General features: G+C 34.1%; 1 protein-coding gene across 2 annotated transcripts in view; it reads right to left on the reverse strand.

Moving 5' to 3' along the window:
- Positions 1 to 8,552: 8,552 nt before the first annotated feature.
- The window catches only part of LOC149966187 (voltage-dependent calcium channel gamma-5 subunit), a 56,640-nt gene continuing 38,817 nt past the window's right edge, over positions 8,553 to 26,375 (reverse strand). For both annotated transcript variants that reach the window (XM_090171031.1, XM_090171038.1), the window contains 4 exons: positions 19,669 to 20,242; positions 17,815 to 17,892; positions 12,457 to 12,594; positions 8,553 to 10,273 (listed from right to left, as the gene is read on the reverse strand). In XM_090171031.1, the coding sequence (XP_090027157.1) occupies positions 10,020 to 10,273; positions 12,457 to 12,594; positions 17,815 to 17,892; positions 19,669 to 19,942 (744 nt within the window). In that variant the 5' untranslated portion in view covers positions 19,943 to 20,242 and the 3' untranslated portion in view covers positions 8,553 to 10,019. The remainder of the gene's footprint in view (positions 10,274 to 12,456; positions 12,595 to 17,814; positions 17,893 to 19,668; positions 20,243 to 26,375) is intronic.

A 26,375-nucleotide genomic window follows, 5' to 3' on the forward strand; every position in this document is an offset into this window, starting at 1 on the left:
ATTCGACTAAAGCCCGACCCTAAATCGACTCTTTGTGCTACAGGGAAATGGGTGAACACAGATTATCAATGCCCATTTTCAACTTTATTTAAAGCCAACTCCCCTTATATATAGTTTTGAAAACACTGAAGCTCACCACGATACCTTTAATCAATGAAATTTTTTCATCCAGTAATGCAATTATTAAACCAAAAACATTTTTAACACTTTATTTTTACCTACCCTAGATTCTTATCACTTCCTTGCACGCAGTCAATAGAGTTTACGTATTTCCTGCCAGAACTGAGGAAAAAATACTCCATAGTTACCATGGTGATAAACTTCAACAAAAAAGGAGCCGAATTTTTCGGAGGTCAAGGGCCAGAGGTAAGTAATCGATTCGTTAGCAAACCGTTAATCAGTAAGTTAACTGTTCACGAATTTACGGTAGGTAGTCTATATTATCTTTAGATTATTATAAACAACATTTAAATTCAATTGCAAATTGCTTTAGTTATATCCGCGTCTAGATGGCAACGTGTAGTGTGAACGACTGGTCAATATATCGATTGAGGTGCTTCTCGGCTACTCTAATGTATATTCCAGAACGAGGCTAATTTTTGAAATTTCCTAAACACGTTTATCATGGTAAAAAATTGTTTCAAGTTTATACGAAATGTTACGATAATAGATCAATTTCATACAAGTATATTAAGTGAAAGTTCATTGTTGTCGGAAATAATTCACGCCAACCATTGGTGGATTTAATCATTTGGATTTTAAAATGGAACCGAGGAGGCGTTTTGGCAATGACCGTCAACAATGCTATCATAGTTACTGTTAATGGATATTTTATTTTATTTGCTTTTATAGTTACAGCTGGAAAATTCTATGTTCGGTTTTGTTTTCCTTTTTGCTAAATCGAAAGCTAGAAGGTTGATTTATTTGGTACATAGTTACTTAAGGTAGCTATAGTTCAGACAGTATTTTTCAAAATATAGGAAAACAATGAATCAAATATTTACACAATCAATGATATACCGTTGTTTTCGCTGTAGATAAAGGTTTGTTTTTAACATTTTACCGATAAAGGTTACGCAGACATTTCTAAATATTCCAAATGTGGACAGACCTTCGCTCTTTCACAGACAAAAGTAAGAAAACGCTTTAGTTACATACGAAAAACTGGCTAAAATTGTTCTAAAATCACCAATTTATTATGGCGAGCTCCTTTTTATGATCCACCTTAGTGTCACATTTATATGATGAATTTCGTCCAGCACCGTTTTTTACCTCTCCGAGGTGTTTTACAATCACCGTGTCTGTCTGTCTGTGTGTCTGTCTGGGCTGTGGACGCGTATGCATTTTCGGGGCAAAGCGTAAACAGTTGTTTCTTGGAATTAGGGAAAAGCTTTTTCCAAAAGAGCCCTCTTTTTGTCATTGGGTGTAGTATCATTTTTTTTCAATTTGCGTTAGTATCGGGCGGGATTCGAACCTGAGCCCTTCTGCACGACAGGTGAGAGATCTACCACAGACCATGGATGAATATTTCGGCTTGACAACTTGTTTTCAAACAGCATTTTGCGAAGGTACGGTGTTTGGAGCAGCATAGAGAAATGCATGCATCTCTCGTAATAGATATTACGCTATTCGATAGTATTATCATACTGTGTTGTATCAATTTATGTTTATGTTATCTTAGAATTGTTCCTACCATCACCGTTAGTTTTAAACATATTTAGTTTTCACGCTTTTGAGGTTTAGAAGTCATTAACTTACCTTTCGATAAAAGACGATATAAGATTAATTCTTCTAAAATAGCTATTCTCTATTTTGGCAGCTACCCTTTGCGGGCGTGACACATGTCGACCTCTCTTATTAGGCGCCTCAATAAATGCTCTGTTTCTCTCCTCCCATACGCGCATGCGTGAGTCACTGAACAAAAGTCAGGTGTTTAATTTAGTTTTATTTGTAAGGCGCGTGTGAAATTGAACGAGACCTTCTATATTGAAATATTAAGCAGCAGGCGCTTTTAAATAAAACGTTTTTACAAGTTTGTCCTGGCTCTCATTACTATAGCCATAGAGAATCCTGGATGATTGAATATTTAGGGGCCATAGGACGGATTGGGATTAACGCTAAAAACGGTCTCAACATTGTTATGCTCCTAATAAAAAAAATTTGGGTTTATTATTTTATATCTAGTGTTAATATTGTAAATATGTGATTTAATTATTTTCGCCTTTTTAAAGACATGTAATCTCTACAGAGAATTTCGACTTTTGGACGACCGTTTAAATTTTATCGGTTTTAAATAAATATTATTTAATCAGGAATCCATACCTCTACTTGGAATGCTTAACGCGGAAGATTTTCGTCTCGATGTGGCTGGCGGTTTTTTTGACGCACTATTTTAACTTAACAAACAACAACGTGGGAGGGGAGCGCACGCGCAGAGGCGATTTTTTTTTTCGTAGGCGGAGCCAAAGCCATCAGAATGATCTTAGCATTCGCGATACGGCAGGATAAGCATTCCAAGTAGAGGTATGGATTCCTGTTTTAATAGGTTAGCTCTTGCCCCAGGACATATATCGCAGCCCTCATAAAACCCAAATTATGCGAGAAAACAGGTAAACACTGAAGCGTAGCGGGGCACGTAGTTGGGAATTATCTTTTGACCTAATGGGGCTACTACTCCGTTTAGCTTAAGCCTACTTAAAATTATAACCTTGGTTTGGTCGGCCTCGGGTTTTGTTGACAGAAAATAGCTTATTTTCAGATTTTGTTACCCTTTCACTCTACTATACATTGTTATTGATTTTTCATTGGGGTAAAGTTATTAATAAGTTGTAAATGCTAAAGGCGTCAATTAGGTTAAAGGACCGGGTGATTTGGGTTTTATTAGTCAGTTTGGTAAAAATTGTTCTTATCTTTCAAGTTAAGAAATTTAAATTTTGTTCCTAATGTATAGGGTGACTGACAAGGAGACATCCCGAAGTGTAACCCACCGATTTTGTTCAAACTCGGGCGATTGGTAGACCTTCATGTATCATGAAAAATCCTAAAGGGAATTTATTCAATGGGCAACCGTTTTGCCATGGCAACGAAAAATGTTTTTGACAACACAAAATATTAAATTTTCCCATTGACAATAACATGGGATTTTGACCTCAATTTTGATGTTTTTTCGTCAATTTTTATCTATTTTTTCTATTTTTAGCAATTTCCAAATTTTTAAATTTGTTAAAATTTTTCACAGGGGGGTCCTAGGAATCGGTCAGAATCCCAAGTTATTTTTCATGGAAAAATTTCCATTTGTTGTTGTCAAAAACATTTTTCGTTGCCATGGCAAAACGGTTGACCATTGCATAAATTCCCTTTATGATTTTTCAAGTTACATGAGGGTCTATTAATCCCCCGAGTTTGAATCAAATCGGTGGGTTACACTTTGGGATGTCTCGTTGTGAGATAGCGTTGTTACTTTTGCAATGACTTCATTTGTTAATAAACGGAGTAGTTGAATTAATAATTTTCTTTGTGTTAAAGTAACTTTCTGGGCTTCTTTAGTTATTTTAAGGGACAGGGTTATTGATATGATGAGCGATATGACGATTAATAAACATTTCGCTTAGATCTTTATAGTGCGCTTATTATAGTGCAGAACAGTTTATGTTATGTTCCTAATAGACAAGGTGCTTGAGTACGCGATGCACCAGATTTGTGGTAAAGTGACTCTTAGTTGGTTAAATGGCCTTAAATGTTGCTTGATGACTTAGGTCTAAGGTGGTGCCTTGGGTATTAACCTAGCTGATTATTGTTAATATTGTTAATTTTACTCTTAGGTTTTAATAATGCGCTTGTCAAGTTATTTTTAAATTGAAAGTTATAATGTTTGGTAAATATGCTAAAATTGCTTGATAATTTAAACGATACGACCAATCTTACGAATCGGTATTGGTTCTAGGCAACACATTATGTGTATGAAAATTCAAGCTGTTTATTAAGGCTTATCCCGGAAAATTCCAATTCAGATTTGGTCTGAAAGTGTCACTTTCAAGAACCTCGCGAACTAAGCGTAATACTGTACGGATTTCATTAAATTTTACACGACGATATTTAAATTATGCAATATATTTTTGAAAATATTTTGAAGGACTTAGTTGTTTGTCCAAATTCTTAATTAACTAACTAAGAAGTACGAATGTCTTTTAGCTAGACCAGGTCAAAATAATTCAAATAGAACTGACGTTTTTGCCAAAGTTTGACACCTCTTGTGGCAAGTTTTGGAAGCTTCGCGCGTAGAGAAATTTCTCAACGTTACGGTCTTTTTCAGTATCTTTCAAAAATAAAATTAAGTTCAATAAATATGTGTAGTAAATTTTCTTTTAACTAGGCTTACGGTTTCAAAAAGGTTTGAAAAAAGGGCAATATCACTTCTGCGGAAAATCAACGGGAAAATATGGCAGTTTTAAATCCTTGGTCTTCACAATTTATTTCTATAATATAACAGACAAATAAGTCCAAGGCATCACTGTTTTTAGGCTAGAGTACGAGCCCCTCTATACTACCATAGACAGTAAATATCCTACGAAGCGCGTGCCAAAGACTTGACGCTTTTCATGTATTTATCTATGTTATATTTTAGAAATAAATTGTGGGTTAAAACTGAGCATCATATTTTTCCTTGGTTTTCACCCAGATTTAGTGTATTACGGACACAAATATAAAAATATCTTATTTTCATACCTTTTGAAGCCGTAGAGGATTTAATTTGAAGTTATTAACCATAATTAATAAACCAAGACCGTCGCGTTTACATTGATTTCCCAACAAAGCTTTCCCGCCACTTGAGGGCGCCAAGATCGACAATGGTGACATTTTCATTGTGTGAAATTTCTACAGGGAATTCCTTTTTTTTTTCAATTTCAGAGAAATGGATTTTGATAATATGGTTTTCACTGGTAAGTCGTAGACAAAGTGTGAATTGAAGAACATACTAGGAAGCCTAAATGGAAAAAGCAGTTCCTACTTTTCAAAATTTTTTTTGTTATATTTCTCAGAAAATTTATTGAAAGTATGTCTAAACCACAAAAATATCTTGTGTATGGTTCAATACTTCTTACATTTGCAGAAATACAGGTTCCAACACAATGAATCATCTTATAATCGGTGAAACCACAAACAAAAACAACATTCCCGTCCACAAAGAAAAATATTTGAGTAATGCCTAATGCATTTTCCCCGTCAAAGACCTAGTCCAAATTTTGGACTGTTCGCCAGCGCTTTATCCCGTTAAGAATTGGAATCCAGACTTTATGGAATGGTTAAAATCTTTACTTTGGCAAAGGCTTAATTGAACTTATGAATTTCACCTTTCCCTTAGCAAAGGCTTAGTTAAATTTATGAGTTTCACGTTTCTCTTTCCAAAGGCTAACTTCGTTTTTGAGTTTCAACTTTCCCTTTCCCTTTCCCAAGGCTTTTCTCATTTTATGATTTTCACTTTGGCAAAGGCTTACTTGAATTTAAGAATTTAAGCTTTCCCTTGGCAAAGACTTATCTTATTTTACGAGTTTCACCTTTCCCTTTCCCTTTACCAAGGCTTAACTCATTTATGAGTTTTACCTTACTCTTTCCAAAGGCTTAACCCTTTTTATGAGTTTCCCTTCCATTTGAAAAGGCTTTAATCATTATACGTGTTTCACTTTTCTTTTGCCAATGTTAAAGTCATTTTATGAGTTTTGTGCACCTTTCGCTTTCCAAGAGTTTAACTCATTTGATGAGTTTCACCTTTCCTTCTGCAAAGGCCTAACTCATTTTATGCGTTTCACCTTTCTGTTGGCAAAGGCTTAGCTCAATTTAAGTGTTTCACGAGTCCCTTGGTAAAGGCTTATCTAATTTTATGCCTTTACCTTTCCCTTCACAAAGGCCTAACTCATTTTAGGTCTTTTCAACTTTCCCTTTCGAAAGACTTACCTTTCCCTTGGGGATAGCTTTTTATGAGCTCTACTTTTCGAGTTCAAAATATTGCACTTAAAATTGGCACAAAAGCTTGTAAACACTTAAAACGAATTAAAAAACCCTTTTCCTTCTTGGATTCGTAAAAGAGTGGTTAATAGGCTTTTAAATAGTTCCTGTGGGATGAGACTGTTTGAGATTGCGATGTTGTTAAATTAAACTAAATCCTTCAGCACAACTTCATCCAGACTTGAATTTCGATTGAAATTGGGTATAGTAAATACGATTTCATAACCTGATATGTGTAAGAAAACTAATCTTGTGGGCCCTTGGGAAATTTTAATTTTGTCCTTTGGCAATTATTTGCCTTCCTTGTGAGAGCGTTATTTTTTAATCATTTTCATGAAATCCATTCTTTTTAATAATCAAATAGAAGGTAGTTTCTTACGTAAAATACAACCGAAGAAAAGATAAAAATAGTTTTAAAATAAAATATTTTAAGATAAAAGGCTAGTGGTCGTTCATCTAACAATTCTGCAAAGGTAGGTCTCATAAAGCAAGTCTTAGGATGGAACTGATAAGATAGCTATTAAAACCTAAACTATCATTAAAAGGTGCTTTTACGTTTTTTGCTATGGTCAATTACCGCTTTACTTACACGGTCAATTTAGGATTTACTGAAGTTATTTAAATCTTATCCCGCATACGTTTACTAAAATATCGCATGTACAAATAAGGCAAAATCTAATCTTTCGGACTGAATATCCAATCATGCTGTTGGTGAATCTTTTTTAGATAAGCTTTTCTCTATCGTGGCCAGTTAATATCAATACGAAGATGGTGAATATCACTTTGACAAACATTTTATACTTTTAGCATAGATAGATTACTAATTGGGCTCGGAGGGAGGGTAGGTACGCCATTGAATAAAGACTAAAAAAATCAAAAATGCTTACACAAGGTGTTAACTAAAAACGATACAGGGCCAATAACTCAAAATTTGTTTTAGCAAGGAATTTGAAATTTTCAGGACACATAGATAAAGCATGGGGTCACTTAGCAACGGAAATTTTATGACCTTGAACCATGTCTTTAAACTAGTTTGAGTATTATTCGACGCGTGGCTGACGAAGGACCGCGGCCCGAAAGCTCCCAAATTTTAAATAAATTATGTTTTTAAAAACTCCATGAAGTAGCAGTTTTTTTTTAAATATTTACAAATTTTAAATAATTTACCATGGAACAAAAATTAAATATTTAAAATGTCTTTAAGGTCATTTGAAATTTATCTAGAGAACCATTAGAGATACAAATTTGGTTTGAATTTAAAAAAGTGTTCCTCGTCACATTTTAGGTTTACATAGCTTTGATACTGCCTAATTTGACTAATTACAAGTATAGGGCATTTAAACAAAACCCGAAAGGTCGTTCTGAAAATAATGTACCAGAGACCAGGTTAAAGAGCTATTAACTCGAAAAGTACTCATGCTAGAATATCAAAATTTGCTAGACATACTCATCGGTTTGAGTCTATTTGATCGATTCCCAAATGATCGAACGGGTCCCATTTGATCGAATTTCCATTTGATCGAATTGCATTTGATCGAACTGCATTTGATCGAATGAAATTTGATCGAAAGCTACTGTAGGGTAAAACTACTAGTTTTTGGTAGTAAATCGAAAAGGCAACGGTGCATACGCGCCTACGGCGCGCGTACATCAACCTAAATTAACCTAACCTGACCCTATTTATATATATCAAAAACAACGGGCCGTTATCGTCGATGTCATAAAAAATTCCATCATATAGTGTATAAAGTAAAAATCTCTTCATCTTTGTGGCTTAATACAGTTAAAGCAATGAATTATTCCAACATTATTCCTTCTGCACTTCATATTGACATTTGGTAAAATAAAAACATACCAACTGGTACTATAAATACTTTTGAATTCGATCAAATAGTATTCGATCATTTGAAGGTTCGATCTTATGAAACAAATGACAAATTGGATTCGATCAAATGGAATTTCGATCAATTGCAACGTATAATGATCGACTGTCGATCACATATTTTTCGATCAAATGGACCAACACCTACTCATCTAGTAGTCTTTAGAATTTGCAAACTCGGATTAAATTCCACTATCGGTTCAAAGTCCTTCAAAGTTTATGTCGAGAACCAATGGATTTAGAGGAACGGTTTAGCTTTTCCTCATGACCTATCGAAAGGAAATAATGTTTTACGTGATCCACTTTTTCTGTTCCTTAGGTTCGAGTGGTCGACACTATGCGCTTTCTTGCTATACCGCAGTGGAGATCAATTGCAGTAATGGTAATTATTTAATTAATTAGGGATGATATCGTGCTGAAGATAACAGGCTTTCTAAGAAAAGAGTTAAGAAAACTCCGACGAATAAGACACTCTGCGAACTCGGTGTACACTGCCGTACATTTGACAGTGCTAAATGGAACTCGCGAACTCTGGAAAATATATACCTTTAACAGTGCTAAATGCACGAACTCGGTGTACAGATTATCTGAGACTGTCTTACCCCTCGGAAAATTCTAAGGCCAAACGGTTTTACGTAATCATGATAATGAAAGAATTAAGAAAAAATCCAATTCACAAACAATTTATTTATATCCAAAAATTGAATGAATTGTTGTACAATAGATAAATATAAATTTTCAAAGAAGAGCGATTTATTCCTCAGAGTTGTAGATTTATATTAAGCTGTATCACGACCGTAATATGGCACCGGAAAATATTTAAATTTCTGCTTCGTCCACGCGCCAATGATACGAAATCCCAAATCCAAGACGACAGTTATTTTAACAAATCATATTACATCAGTATTACATTCACGAGAATAAAGCGTTTATGGTAAATGTTGATATGTTTTAAACAGATAGCACCAAAGTATAAGCAATTTGTTTGTTTTTTGTATCTTAACGCGTAAGAAGGGCCCCTTTAGGCGTTGAAAAGTTTGACCGGATGGAAGGCAGGAGTGAATTTGAAAGATGTTTATTTTACATTTGCGGAAATTCGTACGATTTAGAATTAGTTTTAGTTGATGTATCTAATTGCCCTTAGGAACAAAAGTATTTTCTTAAAATTATGAAACAACTGAATGAATAATTAGGTTAGGTCCTTAGCGGTAGTTTGACGGCCAGGGTATAGAAAAGATGATTAAAAATCGCCAATTGTCTTTTGTTAGATTCTGCCCTTAGAAATACTGTTTTCTTATCGTCTTCTGATGTTACGCAAAACATTAATCAGTTTTATTAGGTGACTAGAATATGAAACATTAATAGATTTAAAATTGTATATTATCTAAAGTAACGTAACACTACGGAGGTGAAGAGAAAGGTTTTAGTTTATGATATTTATGTAAAAATTACTTTTACGCTGTAAATGTTTTACTTATGGACGGCCAAATGTCGAATAATATTTCCTCATCTTTTGTTTATAAATTAAATAATCACATTTTAAACAATTTAAAGGAATTAAATGAAATTAAGAATAGTTCAGTCTTCTATATTAAACAAACGTTTTATCATTTTTCTTGCTGTTAATTGATGTTTAAAAATATCACCTTCATAAGTTTAAGAAGCTGTGAGTTATTGAGAAGTACAAATAATTAAATATTCGATTAAAACTTAATATTATGGGAGCAATTAAACAGTATAATCAAACTTTCCGTTTTTAAATTTGCACACATTTTTAATGAGAAAATTTAATGTATTGAAATCCCTATTGTTGTAATGCCAAGAGTCCTTGAAAAAATTCCCTTTTCAAAAATACATGATACTGTGACTAGATTAATCACAGGTTTCTTCATATTTTCCTTGGACAAATAGTCTTAAATTTATGAAAAATTGGATAGTAGCAGAGAAAGTTTCAAGCATAGAATTGATGTTCATAAATTGAAGAAAAGAGTACATTTTATTAAAATGCTTTTACTATTCGTTCGAATTTGTATAAAAAGCAATGCTATATCTCCGACATTAGTACACAATAAAATTTAATTCAATCAGAGTTTAAAGAGTTATATTAATCGCAAGAACACTTTGATTTTCTTGATCAGATTCTGCCCAGAATGTGCGGTTCGTCTTCTCTTGCTCGATAGTCGTCTACAGCTTTGTCACCTTTTCTTTTCCTGGAGCAAATGATAAATGTTACGGCCGCTGTTATGATGAGGACGAAAGCGATCCAGGCGAGCACGAACGACACGCCGTACGACCAAATGGCCCCTTTGGGGTGCCTCGCTGTGAGAAACTGTTCCTCATATTTTACGGAATTTACCAAAACTTCTATTACTACGAGAACTGAGATTGCTAGGATACCAAAATAAATTATGTTCAATTATATATTTTAATATAAAAAATATACTTAAAATATAAAGTAAAATAATATAATAAAATATTCCCTTACGAAAATGAATTAATGCAATCGAAAAAAATTTGGATCCAAATGGTACCGAAACATTTAAATCCAATTCTTTTGATCAATGCCAATCAATTTGCATTTCATCCATTGCAATTGGACCAAATAATGGGTGTTTCAAAATGGTTATGCAAAATTTTAATGAGTTGTCGGGGGTGAGTTGACAGTTTTCCCCCCATTTTCCTACGATGAGTTAAAAGAGCGCCAGAGAGCTTCAAAGTGTGACCTACTAGCCCCTGGACGTAGGCTGCAACAATCACCAAACCAAACTGCAGGGACTTTAAATGTTGTTTAAGTTTACTTTTTTTTACGCTGGTTACCTCCATTTGTTTACAAAGTCTCTTTTTACCTATCACACTAACCCAAACCTTTATGTTTGCATTTCCCTGCTACTTGGTTTTGCGCTTGTAGAAGCCTACTTCCAGGGCCACACTTTGAAGCTCTCTGGCGCTCTTTTAACTCATCGTAGGAAAATGGGGGAAAAACTGGCATACTCAGTCTCGACAACTCCTTAAAATTTTGCATAACCTTTCGAAACACCCTGTATAATCGTTTTGGATTTTTCTTTTCGATCAAAATCTTATTAGGATTTTAGATATAATTTTGTAATAAAATCTTTAACATAATTTTCGTAAGAGGTGAAATTTTAAAAAAATAGCAATAATGCAATAAAATAAAAAGGGTTTAAGTCGAACAATTATGTATATTCGAACAATGCAAATAATTTTACTCAAATGAATTTAAGAGGGTTGACAGATAGATAAAATAACTTCGTATATAGATAGGAAACTTCAATGGGGCAAACTGACTCTCACGAGATTGGCCTGACATATAGTGAGAAATTTGAGGTCGGAGTTTTGGGAATAAACGTATTTTGCCAAGTAAATGTCTTCAAATATATCAGAAATAGCGTTTAAAACAAACTTGAAATCCTTACTGAGTGCTATTTCTTTAGTGCTATTTTTTAAATTTGTTCTCAGTTCAAGAAAAGTACTTTTAATACATATAGCTCACTTAAGCCTTTGCAATTGGGACTGCGTTACACCAAGGTTCTAGTACGGACTTAGTGTAGTGCGAACTTCACCAAATAATATTATTCGGGTGCCGCCACCAGATGTCGGCCAAAATTCTGGCGTCACTTCTACAACATGAAGTTTCCTATCTATATACGAAGTTATTTTATAAACAGCTCCTTTAGCTATGAAAGTAATATTATATTATTTTCATTATATAATTATAATAATATTATTACTTTCGTATAATTTGTAAATTATAAGAATGCAAAGCTAATAATAAATTCAGTTATTCTTGCCGAGGGGCATGTCACTTCCATTTTGGGTGCGTCTTAATCATAGTAAAATGATTTAATTAGGATAATCGTGATTAAATCAGGGTGATCAAGATTAAAAAAATTAATTGAGATTATAAAATCTAATCACGATTTAACCAATCTAATCACAATTTAAACGTGATTTAATTATTCTAATCATGATCTAATCTTTTTATTCAGGATTTAATCATTTTAATCAGATTTTAAAATTTCAATCATATTTAATCATTCAATCATGATTAAATCAGATGTAAACATTCGAACCATGATTAAACGTGATTTAAGCATTCTAATCATGATCTAATCTTTTTAATCATGATCTAATCTTTTTAATCATGATCTAATCTTTTTAATAATGATCTAATCTTTTTAATCATGATTTAATCATTTAAATCCGATTTAATCATTTAAATCTGATTTAATCATTTAAATCTAATCTTTTTAATCATGATCTAATCTTTTTAATCCTGATTTAATCATTTAAATCCTGATTTAATCATTTAAATCCGATTTAATCATTTAAACATGATTAAATCAGATTTAAACATTCTAAACATGATTTAAAGTGATGTAATCAACATAATCGTGATTAAATCGAATTTAAGCAAAATAATCACGGTTAAATTGGATTTAATCTTTGTAGGGGTGCGTCGTTAATCAAGGAAGTGACCTGCCCCTCGATTCTTGCTTAACTTCTGTTTCCGATTTACAACTTGTAAAATCAAAACTCAAAAAAGACAGAACCTGTCATAATATGTAATAATCCAGCGAGACGTTTGTACATGTAACGGGGCTCTTTAAACGTGTAGCAGCTGAAGAATATTCCCATGATCATCAAGCTGAGACTGATAATAGCAAATGCTGTTTCCGTCCTCGTGTAATCTGAGAAACAAAAAGAAGATTCCGTGTTATTTTATCGAATTTATTAGTGTTGTAAGTCGGAAAATTTTCCAAATATTTCCAAAAAAAAAGTTATCATTCCATTATAAGTCTAATAAATTGTTTGCAAAATTTAAATAAAATTGCACTTTCGTTTCATATTTTCGAAGCTAAAAGTATAACTAAACCTCTAGACTAGTTTTAACTGATTAACAATGTAACACTATTATTGTTTGTAGTAGGTTTACTGTTATTAGACATTTTAGATCGATAAAAAGATAAAAACATTAAAAACCTTTTAAAAGTAATTTATGTTTCAATTTTTATTTTTAATTTCCCGCAATTTGGAAATTTTTCCGAATTTTATTTTTCCGGGAAATTAACAACCCTAGAATTTATCACCCGTTAAAGGGGAACGGTCAAGCTTTAACCAGTCAGATAGCCCTATAGTCCATTAAAAACTAAAATTTATGGCGAAAACCGCATCAAAAAATATTGAGTGGTTAATTTTAATTAAAATAAAGAAATTTCGGGAAATCGAGAAGCGCGCGTCCGCCGCGACACCTGGTGAGAAGTCGGTGAGAGAGAAAAGCAACGTAAAAGCGCGCGCTGCTGAAGATGCAAAAAATTTGTTTTTCATGCGCGGCGCGTTCCAGTTATAAGAGACTTAAGCCTAAATTGCGCGATTTTAAAAGTTAGGGTAGTTCGCAAATCGCTCATACGGGGTTATGGGCGCTGGCGGCAGCCCCTAAGATGGCGGCGAAAATTCAAACCCAAACCACTGGCGTTATTTTTCGTTTCAACCTTTTGGGCCAAAAGCAATTTTTTCAAGACAAAACAAGTTGGCTAGCCAAAATATACCTCTCCTCGGAAGAATTGTCCCTAGTGGTATTAATTTCTCGAGATAACCCTTAAAGATATATCTCCGCAATTTAGAGTTATTTGTTAAAAATATTAACCCATTTCTATCCCGCCCGGTATAAAATTTTAATTATAATTAAAATAATTGAGACGAAACGACCAATTTTAATTTATTCAGAATATCATAAGTTAAGTAGTTACAACAGTAAGTTAGACGTACTATAACAATGCACAATTGAATTAAACCCTTTTACAGAACAAGTTTATCAGTTAAATATAATACGAAGCAAATTTTAATGAAAGAAATATCTACAGAGGCTTTTTGGAATTACCCGCTTACGAAATACTTGCCGCATCTTTAACGCTCATTTTATTTCAACACTCGCCCTTGATGAAGATACCGTAGATATCTGGTAGTGGACGACTCGTTCACTTCCTGTTGACGTTGTGACGCATACCACATGAAAAAGACCAATGCCGTCCAATTTCCAATATCATATAATGACTCGCACACCCAAGAAATCATTGACTGCGTTAGAAATCGTAGATATCCAAATATCCACACCAAATGTATTTACAAGAAGCAAAAACCTTACCATCAACAAAGCACAGAGAGCCACTTGACTAACCGCCACCTCTTAAAGCAATTAACGTTAAATTATCTCCTTTGAATTAACAGAACTATATATAGGTCGTTAAGAAAGTGGACCACCCACAGGGTCTACCCTTTAACCCTCTAATCTCGGCTGACTGCGCTAAAACAAGATTTAACCTTTAAAAAATACCAGATTAGGCCTTCATAAATTCATTAATAAAAAAAGACTTTATTACCTATTTTGCTTACGATGCCTGTCTTAATTTCAGTGAATCTAAGCAGCTATCGGTGGTTCTGTGGTAGAGCGCTCGACTGCCAAGCCGAATGGTCTGGGTTCGAAACCTGGGTGGCGCATTTGTTTTTAATCAATAGAGAAACGCTAAATTAGAATTTCTTCGATGCAATAATTTCAATTTCAATTCTATTTCAATTAAACCAAAATTTCGTACTCTATTAAATACGCTTCCGATAAAGCTGAAGGTCTAATTTTCAATAAGGCGTAACTAGTGTCGGTGGTTCTGTGGTAGAGCGCTCGACTGCCAAGCCGAATGGTCTGGGTTCGAAACCTGGGTGGCGCATTTGTTTTTAATCAATAGAGAAACGCTAAATTAGAATTTCTTCGATGCAATAATTTCAATTTCAATTCTATTTCAATTAAACCAAAATTTCGTACTCTATTAAATACGCTTCCGATAAAGCTGAAGGTCTAATTTTCAATAAGGCGTAACTAGTGTCGGTGGTTCTGTGGTAGAACGTCCGCCTGTCAATCAGGAGGTCTCGGGTTCAAATCCCGCCCGATGCGATCGCAAATTGATACTAAGACGAATACCGTGTACAACTGGTGGAAACCCTGCCATTGGACGTTGAGAGGTAGCATTACACTCAGCACTCGGTCCGTCCCAAAGTCATTAAGAAGAAGTTGGAGAGAAAACGCCCATATAAACACAACAGACTCAACATGCACAACCATCAGAACACAAACACAACAAATTCAACACTCACAACCTACGCATAAACATTACAAAAACGTAATACACCAAACCGTCACGACGGTGAGCGAAAAAACACCACCCAAACTAAACCGCAAATGCATCCGTTAACGCTCACCGTCACACGGTGGTTTTGCCAACCCTTTGAGAAACTGCGTACGCAGTGATTACACTTTGCACCGAAAATGCGAACGCGTTCGCAGTCCTGACAGACAGACAGACCCACCCACAGACCCACCCACAGACCCACCCACAGACCCACCCACAGACCCACCCACAGACCCACCCACAGACCCACCCACAGACCCACCCACAGACCCACCCACAGACCCACAGACAGACACGGTCGTTGTATAACCCCTCCTAGGGGACTTTGTCCCCTCGGAGAGGTAAAAAGGTACGTGTTAGTATATTGAACGTCTTGTTAATCTTTTGATACGGAAATAAGGCCATATTTGGAAAAGCTTGGCCGTTCCCCTTTAAGTAGAATGACGTTACAAATTCTATATTTAGTAAGATAATTATAATAAGAGCTACAGCTCTAAAATAAAATGTTTTAATATCGATATTAAAAAATATAACCTTTAAACCAAAAAGGTTCCAAAATTTGCCACTCCCTCTTATGACTTTTGGCATTTAGCACAATGCCTATTACGTTTGTTGCCGGGGTAATCCCTATAGTTATATTTTCTTTAATTATTTCATGAACGAGGCCGTTTAAGAAGTAAAAATAACACGACCCTACTGCTAACGCAAAGAGTAACAATATAAAAGACCCTCACCCCGAAAATTACGTGACAAATAGGATTCATCATTTATAAAACACCATAATATTTCAAATTGTTAACGGGCATTTATAATTAAACAATTTATAAATGGTCTCACCTTTAGGAAACTTATCTTTTTAATTCTTTTTTAAAAAGATAAATTTATTTTAAAGCAAGTGTCGGCTCTAGGTGAAGTAGTTCTTTTTTCCACAGATGTCGCTAGCGTCGAAATCAAAACAAGATTCTGAAGCTACATTTTGACTCAAAAGGCGGGACATAAAAGTATGCTTCGCGTTGATTGGCTCGTCCGTAAATTTGTCAATAAGTTCAATTATATTAATTGTTTACAATATATTTTATATTGGATATATAATTTACGTTAAAGCTCAGAGTAAAAGTGGTCTAAATATAATACTCTATAATGGCTCTCTGACGACGATGTTGTTTCGCTATTTTGAATTTTAGATTCCGTTCCCATTAATAGATTGCTCCACGCTCTCCACGAAAGTCATTTTTTTTTCAGATTCGGATAGATTCATGGCCATCTCTAATAACAGGGGCCTTTTCATAATACAGGTGGCAATGATAGAGTCGACAGTTGCTTTAAAACCCTCGCACTTCGAATATAGTAAACCTAGTACAAACCCTATTTCATTAAATTTAAAACAAATTTATAATTACTAGAGGCACTCGTAAAACTATCAGGATAGCAAGGACGGCAGTTGGAGCCAGAGGTACAATTTGTGTAGTTTTTACATTCGCCTGTAAAATGTTCGGTATAGCTGGAGCCTCTTGTACTTCTTTAAATCTTTTTGTGGTTTTATCTCTATAGAAATAAGCTAAAGTTACGCTGTGTAGTACTTCTCTATTTAAAGCAACTGTCGGCTCTATCATTGCCACCTGTATTATGACAAGGCCCCTGTTATTAGAGATGGCCATGAATCTATCCGAATCTTAAAAAAATGACTTTCGTGGAGAGCGTGGAGCCATCTATTAATTTGAACGGAAGCTAAAATTCAAAATAGCGAAACAATAACGTCGTCAGAGAGCCATTATAGAGTATTATATTTAGACCACTTTTACTCTGCTTAGTGAGCTTTAACGTAAATTATATATCCCATATAAAATATATTGTAAAAAATTACTATAATTGAAGTTATTGACAAATTTACGAACGAGCCAATCAACGCGAAGCATACTTTTATGTCCCGCCTTTTGAGTCAAAATGTAGCTTCAGCATCTTGTTTTGATTTCGACGCTAGCGACATCTGTGGAAAAAAGAACTACTTCACCTAGAGCCGACACTTGCTTTAACGCATTAGCGTATCTTAATAATTCTTATGCCAATACTTTTTTAACTTAAATATAATAATATAATGTAATACATGTAAACAAAGGTTTTTTCTTTTTCTAAAAATTATCTTAATAAGTATACTGTAGAGCTCGGCGAAACCGATAAAATAACCGACTAACTTTCGAATATTCATAAAAGTTTCGGTTAACTGTTTATATATTCATAAAAATTTCGGTTAACTGTTTATATATTCATAAAAATTTCGGTTAACTGTTTATATATTCATAAAAATTTCGGTTAACTGTTTATATATTCATAAAAATTTCGGTTAACTGTTTATATATTCATAAAAATTTCGGTTAACTGTTTATATATTCATAAAAATTTCGGTTAACTGTTTATATATTCATAAAAATTTCGGTTAAGTGTATATATATACGTAAAAATATCGGGTAACTGTTTATATATGGATATTATTCGCGATTATAAAACGATATAATATGCAAAAAATAAGTTTTTATTTGGATAATTTTCGGTTATGGATAAAAACATATAAGACGGATATTTCCTATACAAAACCCGAGCTCTAAACTGTGAGCCTGATTAGTGAAATATAAAAAATAATAATTGATGAGAGCTTTAAAAGCTAAAAAAATAACAATTTTGTAAGAATAAACAAAGAATTCGATTTGGAATGTTGGCACCGATTTGAATTACCTAATATCGTTCTGTCCATCTCAGGGTCTTTTTTAATTTCGAGGTCACTTGGAAAGAGACGGTGATACTCGCAGGATTCTGCAATTAATTTGAAATGCATAAATATAACTATAAAAATAAAATAATAAGTAACCAATAATAAACATATGGTATTAATATTTCGTTATGTTTGCCTACTAATTATTATTTCTTAAAAATGTTTCAGTATTACTTTTCAATCATAAGCTTAAAGGAAAAGTCCAGGTTGGGTAAAACTTGGGTCTATTTGAAAGATCATGTTTAAATAAACTCAAAAATATCAGTCGTAAAATTGTATCTTTTTTTAATGACGAGAAATTAATTTTTAAACGAGCCAAATTAACCGCCAAGCAATCTGCCATTTTTGTTTCGGGGTGACGTTTTAGGACTTTAATCACGCGCTGTTCGCGCTATAACAGGCTTTAACAGCACTCTGTTCCCCGCGCAAGCTTGCTCCGCGTGCGGTCTGCGGAGGGAAGGCGAAAGAAAATGGCAGCTCGCTTGGAGGTAAATTTCGCTCGTTTAAAAAATAATTTCTCGTCATTAAAAAAAGATAAAATTTTAAGTCTGATATTTCTCAGTATATTTAAACATGATCTTTCAAATAGACCCAAGTTTTACCCAACCTGGACTTTTCCTTTAAGGAAAAGAGGTGTGGATTTGACGGGCATTGGACATATAATTCGAGAGATAAGAAACCAAAAATGGTCGAGACGCGAGGTACAGAAGCAGTGGCGTTGCTGTAATTTTCATTTGGGGGGTGCAAAATTGGCCAAACATTTTCCTGATTTGGGGGATGAGCGAGGAAACATTTGTTCAGTTTAGTTAAAAATCTATAAAATAAGAATTTTTATTTAAATAAGTTTTGGATATGCCTGCTCAGATATGTATAACTTGTTTATCTAGAATAACTTACACAACTTACAATTTCATATTTGACATAAAACTGCGTTATCTACAGTATCATAGCTTTCAATTCCATTTGTACAAAGTAAGAAAGTTGCTATTGATCCTAATCTACATACTTAAGGGGCTGGACATGTGTCAGATTTATAGCCCGGTGTACCCGGTAAATACTTAAGGGGCTACTAAATTATTTAGGATGGGAATTTGGGAAAGTTTTTTATGAAGCAATTTTGAACTTGAGAATGCTTTAGACAGCTGCGCCACTGCAGAGAGCAGAGCTAGAATTAAGGACAATGACTTAGAGCGTATCCGAAATAATTTGATATAGTAAATTTTATCCTTATTTTCCACTCTGTTCACTAGCTCGCATTTGAAACGCAAGCATTAACACGCTTTTAAAGTAAATTATTTGAAATTTGACCGGCTAGGCGTTTTAATAAAATCTTTTACTGGCAACTAGGAGCAACAAACACAACACCCCACACAAGGAGAACGCAACCCGTCCAAAGTCGTGCATTTTCTTGCGTAGATTTTTCATTGGTTAGACGCTTTAGCGCCTGCAGCCGTCGGAAGGGGAAAATTCGGAAATTGTCTTCCCCGTTTCCGTAAAACGTTTAGCGTAAAGGTTCGTCCAATGAAATTCGTACACCACACTGCGATAGCGTGTTTAAAGGCTAGCTGCGTTCTCTTGTGTTTGTTGCACCTAGCTGCCAAGAAGACATATTTTGTTGAAGTACAGCAAATTTAGTGCTATTAAAGAAAGGATTTTCAAAATATCTTAAGTAAAACAATGTTCTAAGAACAGTTTTTTTTAACTTGCAACAATGTTTAACGTAACCTGTTATGTTGATCTTGTACAATAAAATGGCGGGCTGCTCGGATAAACACACAAAAAATTTGTACTCGAATTTTGTACAATTTGTTACTTACTAACTGTGGTTCCGTCTCCATTATTTGTAGTATTGTGCACTAGTTTTTTACATATTCTCCAAAGTCCCGAGTGGCTGCTAAGAAACACAACACCTGTCCTATTGAGGTAGATGCCCGTCGGATAGTTCACGTTAAACCAATAATCCGTGGAAATAGCGACGATCCAGAACAGCACCGCGATAATCGTACCTCCCGTAACCGACACCAGAAGGCGTTGTTCGCAGCGATACACTGACGCCGCGTTCCGACTGAGTCTTCTCCGTAAGCGGAACATGTGACCGTGAATTCCCGATTCGCTCTCATCGTCGCTGTGTTTTTGAGTATTCGTTTCCGTCGACTCCAGTTTACTACCTACTAACTTGCTCAATGGCTGATAGGATGCCACTTTCTCCTGATTTCCACAACCACCGCGCAACGCGTCGATGTAATGCCTGCTTAACGAGTTCCTCCTCAAAACCGCGATTCCAATTTATACGCAATCTACGCTACAACGTTTGTTAAACGCACAAAGATTGGTTGGATGGTTCTCCAAGTAAACAGACAATCTAAGGCACTCATTTTTGTCTTTGGTAATCTAAAAGAAAGAACATAAACTAATGATTATGAAATAGTACTTAAAATTAGTGTTTTAAGTCGGAAAATTTTCCGGAAAATGAAGACTTCAGGCCTTTTTCCAGAATATTTTCCTTGTTTTTCCGAAAAAAAATAAAAACAAGTTTTCATTCCATGATAACTCTAATACTTTGTTTGCAAATTTAAATAAAGCGGCATTTTCACATTATTTTTTCGAATCTGAAAGTAAAATTAAACCTCCAGACTAGTTTAAACTGATTAACAATGTAAGGTTTGGGTTCGTGTGATAGGTAAAAAATGACTTTGTAAACAAATCGAGGTAACCAGCGTAGAAAAGTAAACTTAAACAGTATTTAAAGTCCCTGCTGCTTGGTTTTGTGATTGTTACAGACTACTTCCAGGAGCTAGTAGGCCACACTTTCAAACTCTCCGGCGCTCTTTTAACTCATCGTAGGAAAATGGTGGAAAAACAGGCATACTTCTCAACTCACCCCCTATAACCCCTTAAAATTTTTGCTTGACCTTTTGAAACACCCTGTAAAAAAGAAAATCATTGGTGCGACGAATAGTTACAATAGAAGTATAGAAGTGTCAAACATAACAGCTTAATACATTATTTATGCTTTGTTCAGTGTTTTGCAATATTTATTATCCATTTGGTCCGCACAGTCAACAATCAGATCTATATTGCCATTAACTTATTTGTTTCGCTAATCCCCCCTCCCTGTGGGAGATCTTTGCTGTAATGCATTGCATTTCTTATTATAAACATGTAGTGTACCTTACGAAATTAAATGAGATAAAACTTAGATGATGTTAAATAGGATATCGTAGACGTTCTGGCTTTTATCCAGTCTCTAACCATTTACCTTTACTTTTATTCCGCCAAGATTATCTCTGCCGAATGGAACAATAGCACTTTGAGCCCATTTTGGCAAAGGTTTGATTTTGTCAAACATTTACAATATCGTAAGTCGTTTCTATTTCGGATGTACACCGTACAACTACAGTGCAGGCTACTTTGTTCAAAATCGCGTGAGGTTGTGCCAGTTTAAGTGGCTTTAAAGCAGTGCCATCGCTAGGAGCTTAACTTAAGCAGAGTAAACACACTTCCCATATTTAATAATTTTTCCTGTATTCGATTATCTTCCTATAACTTCCTATAATTTGACAACCTTCCTATAATTTCCTATAATTTGACAATCTTCCTATAACTTCCTATAATTTGACCACCTTCCTAAAACTTCCTATAATTTGACAACCTTCCTATAACTTCCTACAATTTGACAATCTTCCTATAACTTCCTATAATTTGACAACCTTCCTATAACCTCCTATAATTTGACAATCTTCCTATAACTTCCTACAATTTGACAATCTTCCTATAACTTCCTATAATTTGACAACCTTCCTATAATTTCCTATAATTTGACAATCTTCCTATAACTTCCTATAATTTGACCACCTTCCTAAAACTTCCTATAATTTGACAACCTTCCTATAACTTCCTACAATTTGACAATCTTCCTATAACTTCCTATAATTTGACAACCTTCCTATAACCTCCTATAATTTGACAATCTTCCTATAACTTCCTACAATTTGACAATCTTCCTATAACTTCCTATAATTTGACAACCTTCCTATAATTTCCTATAATTTGACAATCTTCCTATAACTTCCTATAATTTGACCACCTTCCTAAAACTTCCTATAATTTGACAACCTTCCTATAACTTCCTACAATTTGACAATCTTCCTATAACTTCCTATAATTTGACAACCTTCCTATAACCTCCTATAATTTGACAATCTTCCTATAACTTCCTACAATTTGACAATCTTCCTATAACTTCCTATAATTTGACAACCTTCCTATAATTTCCTATAATTTGACAATCTTCCTATAACTTCCTATAATTTGACCACCTTCCTAAAACTTCCTATAATTTGACAACCTTCCTATAACTTCCTACAATTTGACAATCTTCCTATAACTTCCTATAATTTGACAACCTTCCTATAACCTCCTATAATTTGACAATCTTCCTATAACTTCCTACAATTTGACAATCTTCCTATAACTTCCTATAATTTGACAACCTTCCTATAACCTCCTATAATTTGACAACCTTCCTATAACCTCCTATAATTTGACAATCTTCCTATAACTTCCTATAATTTGACAATCTTCCTATTTTTCTTTTAATTTAGTTTTAAAGCTCGAAAGAAGGCGCTCAAAACCGCCAGTTTTCTACCGTTGTACTTTTTCCATGGGCTTTGGTTTTATAATGTTAATGTAAAATTACTTTAATATATTTATCTATTCACAAAGTATCGGATGTTTTCATATTAAATGTAATATTTATACTCAACCAAATTTCCTCTAATAGCATTTATTTTATCTTAAAATTATTTCTATATTTTCCTATAAATTCACCCGAACGTTCCTATAATTTGCTTTATTTGCCTAAAACTTAATCCTATAATTTCCTATTAATTCACCCGATCGCTCTTAGAATTTGCTATATTTGCCTAACAATTACTCCTAGAATTTCCCATAAACTCACCCGAACGTCCCTATAATTTCCTATATTTACCTAAACATTACTCCTGGGACATTGCACGTGTAATCATCGAGTGATGCGACCATGGGTCGGCCTATTTTAATGAAATTTTCCACAGGTGTTTAGGACCTCATGTTAACAAGTTTTGGAAATTTTTAGTGCTATGTGCTTTTAAGCTGCAATTTGTGCAAAGTAGCAGAGCCTTTGTTAATAGATGGCAAAACAAATAAATATTTTAAAATACCCTCAAAAGATTTAAAAAATTAATTACCTTTACGAAAAGTTGGAATTAAAGTTTTTCTTGGTATTAAATTAGGAATTAAAGTTTTTCTTGGTATTAAATTAGGAATTAATTTCATTTTCTTGGTATTAAATTAGAAATTAATTTCATTTTCTTGGTATTAAGTTAGAAATTAATTACATTTCATTGGTATTAAATTAGAAATTAATTTCATTTTCTTGGTATTAAATTAGAAATTAATTTCATTTTCTTGGTATTAAATTAGAAATTAATTTCATTTTCTTGGTATTAAATTAGAAATTAATTTCATTTTCTTGGTATTAAATTAGAAATTAATTTCATTTTCTTGGTAATTAATTTCATTTTCTTGGTATTAAATTAGAAATTAATTTTATTTTCTTGATATTCAATTCATAAATATTATCAACAATTAGACAAATTACTTTTAACAACAACGTTCGTTTAAATTCAAATATAAATATGGAAAGAATATTTTCTGAAAGCCCTCGAATTGCATCTTTTTCTCTATTACACCCCCCAAAATTGAATTTCGAAATTAAGGCCAATTGCGCAATATAAACGTTTCTCATAAATGTACCTTAGGATAAACATATTAATATAAAAATTGGTACTGCACTTTGTTTTCTATCGGTTAATCTATGACACCCCCAAATTTTATTTAGAATTTTATACCAAATTCGCAAATATAAATATCTCGAAATCTTACCTTAGAAGCAATAACTTAATACAAAAATGTATATTTTCTGAAAGCTCTCGCTAAAATATTTAAAGAAATACGTATTTTAATAAAATCGAAGTTGCTACTTTGTCCATAGCGGTCTCAGAGTGACATCCCCCAAAATATTTTATTTCCTATTTGGGGGTTAACCGGGAAACGAGTACATATTGTAGACTTTTGAAAACACCGCAAATGTATACGCAAGATATATTTCTAAAAGATTTCAAAATTTCGGAAGTGTAACTAAAGCCAAATGATCAGAATAACGTTTTTTCTAAACACTACCAAAAAGGTCGAAGACAAATCATCGAAATCAGAGATTTTTTAAAAGTACCGTAAAAGAATACACATGATATTCGGCTCAAAATTTCAAAAACTTTTTAAAAATAGGTCTTAAACACCTGTGGAAAATTTTATTAAAACGGCTGACCCCTGGTGGCATCACTCCATGATTACACGAGGAATGAACCTCCTAAAATCTGAAAAACGTTTTAAAGAATATTCTATTTGTGTTATAAATCTAATTTATAAACATATTATAAGTGTATAATTCCAAATATTTCATTTAGTCGAAATAGTTGTGCTATGTAGAACCGGTGCCTACGTTATTATAAAGGCCTGTGCAAGCGTCTGATTTCATAGTCATAGAGGCGCTCTTCCTTTACATTAGAGTTTTCAATTTCCGAAGTTCCCGCGTATAATCATTGTCGAGTCGGTGTCTTATAAGGAGAAAGACGGTTTTTCCGCGGCGGTGAAATGTTTGTCGAGAGTTTTAAGTAAGATATTTTCAAAATCTTTCATTACTAAAATAAATTTGAGAATATTTTAATTTCCAATAAATTGATTAATTATAATCAATTTATTCGAAAATACTGTTATTTATAAAACTAGGTTATTTTAACTGATAAAATTTTTGCCAAGGCCTATTTTAACATACTTTATTATTTAATTTAAGTATTTACAATGAAAATTCCATTAATAAAATGGTATTAGACAGGATATTAGCAAAATTAGCCCGCCGAACGATTCAAACTTTTGGCGCGAATCTCGAAATATTTGAAAAGTAAAAGACAACGAAGTACGCCACCTATTGGTCTTTCGCGCGTAAGTCGCAAGCTCCTGTCACCCCCTAGCTGAGCAGCTGGCACAGGCCTTTATAATAACGTAGGCACCGGTAGAACAGACGACATACTAAAAACCAGATAATCGCCTCAAGCGAGAAAATATAGGAACATAAAACAAAACGGGTTCAGCCGGCATGCGCTCACGATGACGATAAAGTATCAGGCCTAAGGATTAAGTTTGAAATTTATTATAAAAATTGTAACCGTGCTTTATAGTTCGCCCCTTAATCGTGGACCTTTTTGGCTGGTCCCTATCCTTAGTTAGAAGTCCTGGGGAGGAAGTGTCAATTTAGAGCTCGAGGTTTCGATAAGAAATATCCGATTTATTTGATTTTATCCAGTTAGATAGCCCTATCGCCCGTTAAAAATTAAAATTTATGGCGAAAACCGCATAAAAAAATATTGAGTGGTTAATTTTTAATAAAATAAAGACATTTCGGGAAATCTAAAAGCGCGCGTCCGCCGCGACACCTGGTGAGAACATATTTGGAAAAGCTTGGCCTTTCCCCTTTAAATCGTTTTATAACCGCGAATAATATCCACAAATAAACAGTTAACCGAAATTTTTAAGAATAATCCAAATTTGGCGGTTAATGTATCTGTTCCACCAATCTCTAGGCAGAGCCGTATTAAAGACCAGTGGCTGTCATAGACACAGTCCTATGGGCCCCTACAAACAGAAGGCTCCCATTAAAGCCAAAAAAATTGTGTACTGAAAAATTTGTGAACTTTTATTGTTTCACTAGTTTTGCAGTTAAATTTTAACTCACTGATGAAATCAATGGATATTTAACTGATTCCGTTTAAGAGAAAAACATATCAGGCTTGTTGCTCTATTATTTGAAAAATCATTATTCTCGTGACATAAGCTCAGCTTCGGGACACGCGAGTTTTGCGTTTTTACGCTTTCCTTACATAGGCCCCCACTAACTTAGTGCCTAGGGCCCCACCTTCAGTAATTGCGGTACTGGCTCTAGCTCCATCTATAGCAGCGGTTATGTTATGGAACCCTAAATTATCCACCAAATTCTTGCGGAACCCCAACTCATTTTTTTACATATCTTAAAAGACTCTTGACACAAACAAAGATGGCCGCGCTGCGAATTCTCGGAACCCCTGTGACCCTTCCGCGGAACCCTAGGGTTCCGCGGAACACCTTTTGGGAACCGCTGATCTATAGAACGGGGTCAGAGGAGTGAAGGCCTGGTCATCGGCGGAGAGACGAAACACGGTATTCAAGTCGGGACCAAGGCGACGCGTAGCAGTGTCAAATTTGGTTTGAGCCGAACGTGAGCGCTATCGGCAATGATTTGGTAATCCATTTTGTCCAGTTATTAAAGTGCATTATTCAATCTCAAATTGTTCATATAAATTCGCCCACAATATGTGGTTACTCTTTTTTTAATATAGCAGATATGAAGACAACATATTTACGTTAAATAATATACACTAATGGTTAATAT

The sequence above is a fragment of the Leiobunum rupestre genome, chromosome 1 (assembly GCF_980474605.1).
Source record: "Leiobunum rupestre chromosome 1, qqLeiRupe1.1.hap1, whole genome shotgun sequence".
NCBI lineage: Eukaryota > Metazoa > Arthropoda > Arachnida > Opiliones > Sclerosomatidae > Leiobunum > Leiobunum rupestre.